General features: G+C 44.7%; 1 protein-coding gene across 1 annotated transcript; it reads right to left on the bottom strand.

The window, feature by feature from the left end:
- Positions 1-297: 297 nt before the first annotated feature.
- Positions 298-8828, bottom strand: tfpt (TCF3 (E2A) fusion partner). Its single transcript, XM_066712935.1, has 6 exons — positions 8656-8828; positions 5100-5368; positions 4918-4988; positions 4535-4604; positions 562-711; positions 298-481 (listed from the first exon to the last, which is right to left on the bottom strand). The coding sequence occupies exons 2-6, from the start codon at positions 5364-5366 to the stop codon at positions 404-406; spliced, it is 636 nt and encodes a 211-aa protein (XP_066569032.1). The 5' UTR covers positions 5367-5368; positions 8656-8828; the 3' UTR covers positions 298-403.
- Positions 8829-11921: the final 3093 nt, after the last annotated feature.

Genomic DNA, 11921 nt, shown 5'->3' with positions numbered 1-11921 from the left:
ACTGTGTGTGTGTGTGTCTGTAATGTGCGTGTGTGTACTGTGTGTGTGTGTCTGTACTGTGTGTGTCTGCACTGTGTGTCTGTACTGTTTGTGTGTCTGCACTGTGTGTGTGTGTCTGCACTGTGTGCGTGTGTGTACTGTGTGTGTGCACTGTGTGTATGTCTGCACTGTGTGTCTGTGCAGTTGTATATTGCATTTCTTGTAGTGTCTCCCTCTCTGTGGATGTCATGTTGTACTGTGTTGTGAGTGTTATGTTGTGCTGTACTGTGTGTGAACAGGTTACAAAGACAACACCCATTGTTAAGATAATCAGCTAATTGGTTTATTTACATATTGATACAAAAAAACTACTTCTGTACAGCAATACAGCCCTGGGGGTGAGAGGTCAGGGGTCACAGGGAGGTCAGGGGTAGGCAGGGGGGCTGGGCGGGGGGAACCCTGAGAACGGAGGATCACACAGCACTGACAGCGGCCCCTCGACCTGGGGGAGAGAGAGAGGGAGGGAGTCAGTGCAGCGCCACAACACTCATAGTGTTGTTGTTGTTGTTGTTGTCGTCTCACCTGAGTCTCTCTCTCTCTTGGCACTCGGTGTCTCTTCCTCTTTGTCCCACCGGCTGATTGGACGAGGGGCAAGGGGGAGGAGCTGGGGCCATCCAATAGGCTCTCCTCCTCTCCCACAGGGGCGGAGTCCAGCAGGGTCCCTCCCTCCTCCTGGAAGAGCAACACAGCAGTCATGTCAATAAAGCACTGAACACAGCGGTCAAGCACTGAACACAGCGGTCATGTCAATAAAGCACTGAACACAGCGGTCAAGCACTGAACACAGCAGCCATGTCAATAAAGCACTGAACACAGCGGTCATGTCAATAAAGCACTGAACACAGCGGTCAAGCACTGAACACAGCAGCCATGTCAATAAAGCACTGAACACAGCGGTCATGTCAATAAAGCACTGAACACAGCGGTCATGTCAATAAACACTGAACACAGCAGTCATGCACTGAACACAGTGGTCATGTCAATAAAGCACTGAACACAGCGGTCAAGCACTGAACACAGCGGTCATGTCAATAAAGCACTGAACACAGCGGTCAAGCACTGAACACAGCGGTCATGTCAATAAAGCACTGAACACAGCGGTCAAGCACTGAACATAGCAGCCATGTCAATAAAGCACTGAACACAGCGGTCATGTCAATAAAGCACTGAACACAGCGGTCAAGCACTGAACACAGCAGCCATGTCAATAAAGCACTGAACACAGCGGTCATGTCAATAAAGCACTGAACACAGCGGTCATGTCAATAAACACTGAACACAGCAGTCATGCACTGAACACAGCGGTCATGTCAATAAAGCACTGAACACAGCGGTCATGCACTGAACGCAGCGGTCATGTCAATAAAGCACTGAACACAGCGGTCAAGCACGGAACACAGCAGCCATGTCAATAAAGCACTGAACACAGCAGTCATGCACTGAACACAGCGGTCATGTCAATAAAACACTGAACACAGCGGTCATGTCAATAAAGCACTGAACACAGCAGTCATGTCAATAAAGCACTGAACGCAGCGTTCATGTCAATAAAGCACTGAACACAGCGGTCAAGCACTGAACACAGTGGTCATGTCAATAAAGCACTGAACACAGCAGTCATGTCAATAAACACTGAACACAGCAGTCATGCACTGAACACAGCGTTCATGTCAATAAAGCACTGAACACAGCGGTCAAGCACTGAACGCAGCGGTCATGTCAATAAAGCACTGAACACAGTGGTCATGTCAATAAAGCACTGAACGCAGCGGTCATGTCAATAAAGCACTGAACACAGCGGTCAAGCACTGAACACAGTGGTCATGTCAATAAAGCACTGAACGCAGCGGTCATGTCAATAAAGCACTGAACACAGCGGTCAAGCACTGAACACAGTGGTCATGTCAATAAAGCACTGAACACAGCGGTCAAGCACTGAACACAGCGGTCATGTCAATAAAGCACTGAACACAGCGGTCAAGCACTGAACACAGCGGTCATGTCAATAAAGCACTGAACACAGCGGTCAAGCACTGAACACAGCAGCCATGTCAATAAAGCACTGAACACAGCGGTCATGTCAATAAAGCACTGAACACAGCGGTCAAGCACTGAACACAGCAGCCATGTCAATAAAGCACTGAACACAGCGGTCATGTCAATAAAGCACTGAACACAGCGGTCATGTCAATAAACACTGAACACAGCAGTCATGCACTGAACACAGCGGTCATGTCAATAAAGCACTGAACACAGCGGTCATGCACTGAACGCAGCGGTCATGTCAATAAAGCACTGAACACAGCGGTCAAGCACGGAACACAGCAGCCATGTCAATAAAGCACTGAACACAGCGGTCATGTCAATAAAGCACTGAACACAGCAGTCATGTCAATAAAGCACTGAACACAGCGGTCATGCACTGAACGCAGCGGTCATGTCAATAAAGCACTGAACACAGCGGTCAAGCACTGAACACAGCAGCCATGTCAATAAAGCACTGAACACAGCGGTCATGTCAATAAAGCACTGAACACAGCAGTCATGCACTGAACACAGCGGTCATGTCAATAAAACACTGAACACAGCGGTCATGTCAATAAAGCACTGAACACAGCAGTCATGTCAATAAAGCACTGAACGCAGCGTTCATGTCAATAAAGCACTGAACACAGCGGTCAAGCACTGAACACAGTGGTCATGTCAATAAAGCACTGAACACAGCAGTCATGTCAATAAACACTGAACACAGCAGTCATGCACTGAACACAGCGTTCATGTCAATAAAGCACTGAACACAGCGGTCAAGCACTGAACGCAGCGGTCATGTCAATAAAGCACTGAACACAGCGGTCAAGCACTGAACACAGTGGTCATGTCAATAAAGCACTGAACGCAGCGGTCATGTCAATAAAGCACTGAACACAGCGGTCAAGCACTGAACACAGTGGTCATGTCAATAAAGCACTGAACGCAGCGGTCATGTCAATAAAGCACTGAACACAGCGGTCAAGCACTGAACACAGTGGTCATGTCAATAAAGCACTGAACACAGCGGTCAAGCACTGAACGCAGCGGTCATGTCAATAAAGCACTGAACACAGCGGTCAAGCACTGAACACAGTGGTCATGTCAATAAAGCACTGAACGCAGCGGTCATGTCAATAAAGCACTGAACACAGCGGTCAAGCACTGAACACAGTGGTCATGTCAATAAAGCACTGAACGCAGCGGTCATGTCAATAAAGCACTGAACACAGCGGTCAAGCACTGAACACAGTGGTCATGTCAATAAAGCACTGAACACAGCAGTCATGTCAATAAAGCACTGAACACAGCGGTCATGTCAATAAAGCACTGAACACAGCGGTCATGTCAATAAACACTGAACACAGCAGTCATGTCAATAAACACTGAACACAGCAGTCATGCACTGAACACAGCGTTCATGTCAATAAAGCACTGAACACAGCGGTCAAGCACTGAACGCAGCGGTCATGTCAATAAAGCACTGAACACAGCGGTCAAGCACTGGACACAGTGGTCATGTCAATAAAGCACTGAACACAGCGGTCATGTCAATAAAGCACTGAACACAGCGGTCATGTCAATAAAGCACTGAACACAGTAGTCATGCACTGAACGCAGCGTTCATGTCAATAAAGCACTGAACACAGCGGTCATGCAACTGAACACAGCGGTCATGTCAATAAAACTTCGAACACAGCGGTCATGTACTGAACACAGCGGTCATGTCAATAAATCACTGAACACAGCAGTCATGCACTGAACACAGCGGTCATGTCAATAAAGCACTGAACACAGCAGTCATGTCAATAAAACTTCGAACACAGCGGTCATGTACTGAACACAGCGGTCATGTCAATAAATCACTGAACACAGCAGTCATGCACTGAACACAGCGGTCATGTCAATAAAGCACTAAACACAGCGGTCATGTCAATAAAGCACTGAACACAGCGGTCATGTCAATAAAACACTGAACACAGCAGTCATGCACTGAACACAGCGGTCATGTCAATAAAGCACTGAACACAGCAATCATGTCAATAAAGCACTAAACACAGCGGTCATGCACTGAACACAGCGGTCATGTCAATAAAACACTGAACACAGCGGTCATGTCAATAAAGCACTGAACACAGCAGTCATGTCAATAAAGCACTGAACACAGCAGTCATGCACTGAACACAGTGGTCATGTCAATAAAGCACTGAACACAGCAGTCATGCACTGAACACAGTGGTCATGTCAATAAAGCACTGAACACAGCAGTCACATTAATAAAGCACTGAACACAGCGGTCATGTCAATAAAGCACCAACACTGCGGTCATGTCAATAAAGCACTGAACACAGCGGTCATGTCAATAAAGCACCAACACAGTGGTCATGTCAATAAAGCTCTCTGAATTTGAATCTGAGCGACAGACAGCAGTACATTGAAACTGACTGACAATATCATGTCATTTTACCTCCAGGAGGATGGTCAGCTGAGCGTTTCTAAAATCATCCCCATAGGAGGAGAGTGTCTTCATCAGAAACCTGAGGGAGAGAGAGACACAGGCCCTTAGCAGAAGACACGCCCCCACAGACCACCTGACACATGCCTGTAAATATCTGTACATACATGTAGAATGAATCTACACTACACTAATCCATGAAGCAATTTAACTTTTAATTTATTATTGTACTTATTCTATTTCATTTAATGCATCTGTAAACGCTCTGGCAACACGCGTGTAAACTTGTCGAGCCAATCAATCAATCAATTTTAGAGGGAGTAAAATATCACCTCGTTTCAGAGAACAATAAAACCCCTCCCTCCATCCATCCTTCTCTCCATCCCTCTACTCACCTCCTCTCCTTCTTCAGGCGGCGTGTCAATCTGTGTACCTGGTGCAGACGGCCCAGTATTCTCTCGTTCACCTGAGAGAGAGAAAATATACATTGAAGTGTGTCAGTCAGTCAGTGTGTCAGTCAATCAGTGTGTCAGTCAGTGTGTCAGTCAGTCCATCTGTCCGTCTCTATCACTCTCACCTGCTCAATCTCTCTGCACCTCTGACTCAGAGTCAGGTACTTCCTCCTCTCTCTCTCTCTCTCCTTCTCTCGCTCCTCCTCCCTCTCTCTCTCCTGCAGAAGCCTCACCCCCTGTCCCTCCCGCTCCCCCAGCCCCTCCTCCAGGCTCCCCTGGACCTCTGTGACTCCGCCCTCATCCACATACTCCACCCCCTCTGTCTCCAGCTCCGCCTCCAGGATGTTGCCACCGAAGAGAGGAGGGAGAGCGAGTCCTGAGAAATCCTCCATTACTGAGAGAGAGAGAGAGAGAGAGAAACCTGTCAAACCAGAAGCACAAGAGCCACACAACACAGAGCTCAGACTGGGCTGCTGCGCTCTGACACAAAATCTACAAAATCAAACCTCCAGTACAAGTGTGGTTCAAATGTCTGACAGTGAAGCCAGCGGTCCCTTATGAACCAACACATGGGATGAAAGCCCAACAGAATGTCCACTGGGAGCTCTGAAACCCCTCCTGCAGGTTCACAGAGCGCAGCCAGCAGCGCCAGCAGGGCCGGGTTGGGCCGGTGCCCCTGACTGCACTCCATACAGAGTGGGTGCTGAACTACTGCACACAGCCTGCAGACACACCACCACGCAGCCCTGCCCACCGGCAAACAAAACAAAAAATAATACTTTACTTATTAGTTATATTTCAAAAACACACACACATATATATATATATATATATATATATATATATATATATATATATATATATATATACACTCACCTAAAGGATTATTAGGAACACCTGTTCAATTTCTCATTAATGCAATTATCTAACCAACCAATCACGTGGCAGTTGCTTCAATGCATTTAGGGGTGTGGTCCTGGTCAAGACAATCTCCTGAACTCCAAACTGAATGTCTGAATGGGAAAGAAAGGTGATTTAAGCAATTTTGAGCGTGGCATGGTTGTTGGTGCCAGACGGGCCGGTCTGAGTATTTCACAATCTGCTCAGTTACTGGGATTTTCACGCACAACCATTTCTAGGGTTTACAAAGAATGGTGTGAAAAGGGAAAAACATCCAGTATGCGGCAGTCCTGTGGGCGAAAATGCCTTGTTGATGCTAGAGGTCAGAGGAGAATGGGCCGACTGATTCAAGCTGATAGAAGAGCAACTTTGACTGAAATAACCACTCGTTACAACCGAGGTATGCAGCAAAGCATTTGTGAAGCCACAACACGTACAACCTTGAGGCGGATGGGCTACAACAGCAGAAGACCCCACCGGGTACCACTCATCTCCACTACAAATAGGAAAAAGAGGCTACAATTTGCACAAGCTCACCAAAATTGGACAGTTGAAGACTGGAAAAATGTTGCCTGGTCTGATGTGTCTCGATTTCTGTTGAGACATTCAGATGGTAGAGTCAGAATTTGGCGTAAACAGAATGAGAACATGGATCCATCATGCCTTGTTACCACTGTGCAGGCTGGTGGTGGTGGTGTAATGGTGTGGGGGATGTTTTCTTGGCACACTTTAGGCCCCTTAGTGCCAATTGGGCATCGTTTAAATGCCACGGCCTACCTGAGCATTGTTTCTGACCATGTCCATCCCTTTATGACCACCATGTACCCATCCTCTGATGGCTACTTCCAGCAGGATAATGCACCATGTCACAAAGGTCGAATCATTTCAAATTGGTTTCTTGAACATGACAATGAGTTCACTGTACTAAACTGGCCCCCACAGTCACCAGATCTCAACCCAATAGAGCATCTTTGGGATGTGGTGGAACGGGAGCTTCGTGCCCTGGATGTGCATCCCACAAATCTCCATCAACTGCAAGATGCTATCCTATCAATATGGGCCAACATTTCTAAAGAATGCTTTCAGCACCTTGTTGAATCAATGCCACATAGAATTAAGGCAGTTCTGAAGGCGAAAGGGGGTCAAACACAGTATTAGTATGGTGTTCCTAATAATCCTTTAGGTGAGTGTATATATATATACACACTACCTGTCAAAACTTTTGTACACCCCCATATTTCCAATTTTATTGAAATGTATTTATTTATAAATTTATAAATTTATTGAATTTGTATTCCTACTCAGACCAAGTATCCCCCCATCCCCCCCATTTCAGAATGCGGAGGGGGGGCGGGGGTATAAAAAACACATTTTTCACATCAGAGACTGCTTCACATCATTAGGAAGCTGGGAGTCTCAGTTTTCATGGGATACCAAACACTTGGCAAACAACACAGCAGTGCAGAGTGCCCATGGGATTAAAGAGAAGCACACGGATTTGGTGCTTTTTAAGGGTCCAGAGGGGTTTGTCTGCTTAAGGGGTTACAGTTTGTTAAACAAAAAGATTCCATAATTTCTTTTTTATCTCTGAGTGTTTATTGAGAAATTAAACTGCGTACATTTCAACACAAACTGGAAACATGGAGGTGTTCTAAAACTTTTGACCGGTTGTCTGTGTGTAAATATTTTACTCTATTTATGTATTTATTTGTTATTTCTCCATCTACTGTTCCATTAGCATTCTTTATTACAATAATCAGCAAGTTTTATTTTCACTGTTTACAATTTTTATTGTTAATGCGTATGTATCAGCTTTGGCAAAACTATTAATATCATACCAATAAAGCACATTTGAATTTGAATTAGAAAGAGAGAGAATAACCTGACAGTTCAGAACATTAACACTGACTGACTGGACACTACAGCACATTAAAACTGACTGGACACTACAGTACATAAACCCTGACTGACTGGACACTACAGCACATTAACACTGACTGACTGGACACTACAGCACATTAACACTGATTGACGGACTGGACACTACAGCACATTAACACTGACTGACTGACTGGACACAACAGCACATTAACACTGACTGTCTGACTGGACACTACAGTACATTAACACTGACTGACTGGACACTACAGCACATTAACACTGACTGACTGGACACTACAGCACATTAACACTGACTGACTGGACACTACAGCACATTAACACTAACTGACTGGACACTACAGCACATTAACACTGACTGACTGACTGGACACTACAGCACATTAACACTGACTGACTGGACACTGCAGCACATTAACACTGACTGACTGACTGGACAATACAGCACATTAACACTGACTGACTGACTGGACACTACAGCACATTAACACTGACTGACTGGACACTGCAGCACATTAACACTGACTGACTGACTGGACAATACAGCACATTAACACTGACTGACTGACTGGACACTACAGCACATAAACACTGACTGACTGGACACTACAGCACATTACCCCCGATTGACTGGACACCACAGTACATTAACACTGACTGACTGACTGGACACTACAGTACATTAACACTGACTGACTGGACACTACAGCACATTAACACTGACTGACTGGACACTACAGCACATTAACACTGACTGACTGACTAGACACTACAGCTCATTAACACTGAATGACTGACTGGACAATACAGCACATTAACACTGACTGACTGACTGGACACTACAGCACATATAACAATATATTATTCATCATATCATCTTACCGTAGAGACTAACTTTCGTAACCAACAAAGAGTGCCGGGCGTCATAAACCTCGCATCCCGGTATCAAATATAATTAAATGAAGATTTCCGCGACTATTAATATGGTCGTTGTTGTCTCATTGACACGCTGAGCGCTCGGCTGCAGCCACACAGCATCCAAAGATTGGCGCTGGAATGTGACGTCATCAGTGACTCCCTGGCTTCTACCGTAAAGCATGTAAATGTTTCGACTCCCATGTTTTCGGTCAGATGGTTTCCATCACTGACAGAATACACCTGTCTGCACGTCAGTGTCTGTCATATCTGAGTGGGTGCGTCTGGTTTTTATGGAGTATGCAGGCTAACTACAGTGGTATATTTTCAATGGTGGCATCAGTAGCATAATTGAGGTTAGGAGGAGTATGCATTACCGTGGCAGTTTGTATATATGGAAGCATTTTGTTGCCAAAAATTCAAGATATAATACATGTTGAAATAAATAAATAAATAAATAAATGGACATTCATTTATTTCAACATGTATTTATTTATTAAGTAATATGTATGTATTTAAACTATTTATTTCAACAAGTATTTATTTTTTCATCATTTGTGTATTTCAACATGTATTTATTTCTTTATTCATTTATGTATTTCAATATGTATTCATTTCCCGTTTGCCGTTTTTCCAGGTCGATACTATGGGCTCAAATTAGCGCCATAAGTATCGCATTCAAAAAAAAAAAATTGTAAACAAAAAAAAAAAACTTGAGAAAACATTGATATTGAGATCAAAAACAAAAAAATCGAAATCAAAATGTATAGAATTGTAAACAATGTAAAAAATGTATCAAAAGCAAAAAAAAAAAAGTGAAACCGAGAGCAGCCCTGTGTCTGTTGCGATGCTGCGATCTTTGCTTTAGCGCCGGTTTCTCTGTTTTGTCGTGAGGGCGGGATTTACAGAGAGGCGTGGATGCTGGGTCTCCATTGGTCCAGCAGGTTTGAGTGACGGTTCTTCTAACCCAATCAGTGAGCAGGTGGGCTGGTGTGACAGTCACCGCTGACTGACCCATAGACTGAGAGGAGCAGCGACATGGGAATTTAATTATAAACAAAGCATGCTTTTAATCAAAGTTGTGGACAATCGCTTTCTACATATTACGTGTGTTTATTTCATACAGTCTTTATTCGCATCTTTATCAATGGCACCAGTAATTTTGTAGGTGACTGTGCATATACACTCACCTAAAGGATTATTAGGAATACCATACTAATACTGTGTTTGACCCCCTTTCGCCTTCAGAACTGCCTTAATTCTACGTGGCATTGATTCAACAAGGTGCTGAAAGCATTCTTTAGAAATGTTGGCCCATATTGATAGGATAGCATCTTGCAGTTGATGGATATTTGTGGGATGCACATCCAGGGCACGAAGCTCCCGTTCCACCACATCCCAAAGATGCTTTATTGGGTTGAGATCTGGTGACTGTGGGGGCCAGTTTAGTACAGTGAACTCATTGTCATGTTCAAGAAACCAATTTGAAATGATTCGACCTTTGTGACATGGTGCATTATCCTGCTGGAAGTAGCCATCAGAGGATGGGTACATGGTGGTCATAAAGGGATGGACATGGTCAGAAACAAAGCTCAGGTAGGCCGTGGCATTTAAACGATGCCCAGTTGGCACTAAGGGGCCTAAAGTGTGCCAAGAAAACATCCCCCACACCATTACACCACCACCACCAGCCTGCACAGTGGTAACAAGGCATGATGGATCCATGTTCTCATTCTGTTTACGCCAAATTCTGACTCTACCATCTGAATGTCTCAACAGAAATCGAGACTCATCAGACCAGGCAACATTTTTCCAGTCTTCAACTGTCCAATTTTGGTGAGCTTGTGCAAATTGTAGCCTCTTTTTCCTATTTGTAGTGGAGATGAGTGGTACCCGGTGGGGTCTTCTGCTGTTGTAGCCCATCCGCCTCAAGGTTGTACGTGTTGTGGCTTCACAAATGCTTTGCTGCATACCTCGGTTGTAACGAGTGGTTATTTCAGTCAAAGTTGCTCTTCTATCAGCTTGAATCAGTCGGCCCATTCTCCTCTGACCTCTAGCATCAACAAGGCATTTTCGCCCACAGGACTGCCGCATACTGGATGTTTTTCCCTTTTCACACCATTCTTTGTAAACCCTAGAAATGGTTGTGCGTGAAAATCCCAGTAACTGAGCAGATTGTGAAATACTCAGACCGGCCCGTCTGGCACCAACAACCATGCCACGCTCAAAATTGCTTAAATCACCTTTCTTTCCCATTCAGACATTCAGTTTGGAGTTCAGGAGATTGTCTTGACCAGGACCACACCCCTAAATGCATTGAAGCAACTGCCATGTGATTGGTTGGTTAGATAATTGCATTAATGAGAAATTGAACAGGTGTTCCTAATAATCCTTTAGGTGAGTGTATATATGCACAGTCACCTACAAAATATATATATATATATATATATATATATATATATATATATATATATATATATGTGTGTGTGTGTGTGTGTGTGTATGTGTGCATGTATGTATGTATGTATGTGTGTGTGTGTGCGTTTCTTACCTAAACATAAACTGGGACATCACATGCTCTTAATGAATACGATGCCCCTCCACTTGCCTCTTGCTAAATGACGTGATCTCCATCAGTCTGGCGCTGTGTTATCTGAGCAGCTGAATTGAAGTGCTCTGCAGGTTACATTAATATGAACATGATATTAAACATGTTACTGTGCACGTAGCAGGTGGATCCTGTGTTTTAAGAACATAAGACAGTGTCCAGTCGAGAGGAGGCCATTCGCCCCATCGTGCTCGTTTGCTGTCCATTAATAACTAAGTGATCAAGGATCCTATCCAGTCTGTTTTTGAATGTTCCCAAATTGTCTCTTCAGCCACATCGCTGGGGAGTTTGTTCAGATTGTGACGCCTCTCTGTGTGAAGAAGTGTCTCCTGTTTTCTGTCTTGAATGCCTTGAAGCCCAATTTCCATTTATCCCTGCTGCTCTGGAAAAGCTCCTCTGGGTTGATGTGGTCGATGCCCTTCATGATGTTGAAGACTTGTGTGTCAGTGCTGTATGTTGGGCTCGATGGCGGTGATCAGTGATTGCGCAGCTCTTGACTGCAGGTCTGCGCAGACAGGGGCTTTAATGAGTCGCTGAACCGGCGCTGCTGCCGAAACCGAGACAGTCGATACCATGCAGACCAGCCCACCTGCTCACTGATTGGGTTAGAAGAACCGTCACTCAA

The sequence above is a fragment of the Amia ocellicauda genome, chromosome 1 (assembly GCF_036373705.1).
Source record: "Amia ocellicauda isolate fAmiCal2 chromosome 1, fAmiCal2.hap1, whole genome shotgun sequence".
Lineage (NCBI taxonomy): Eukaryota > Metazoa > Chordata > Actinopteri > Amiiformes > Amiidae > Amia > Amia ocellicauda.
Note: the sequence above shows the minus strand (reverse complement) of the source record. Positions and strands in the feature narration are given on the sequence as shown.

Bases quoted from the DNA above. Each gene is read 5' to 3' on its own strand.
- tfpt (XM_066712935.1), bottom strand. From the start codon at position 5,366: ATGGAGGATTTCTCAGGACTCGCTCTCCCTCCTCTCTTCGGTGGCAAC. The intron at 4,605-4,917 runs GTGAGTAGAGGG...TCTCTCCCTCAG, and splicing joins CGCCTGAAGAAGGAGAGGAG to GTTTCTGATGAAGACACTCT. The intron at 712-4,534 runs GTAAAATGACAT...TTGCTCTTCCAG, and splicing joins AGCTGACCATCCTCCTGGAG to GAGGAGGGAGGGACCCTGCT.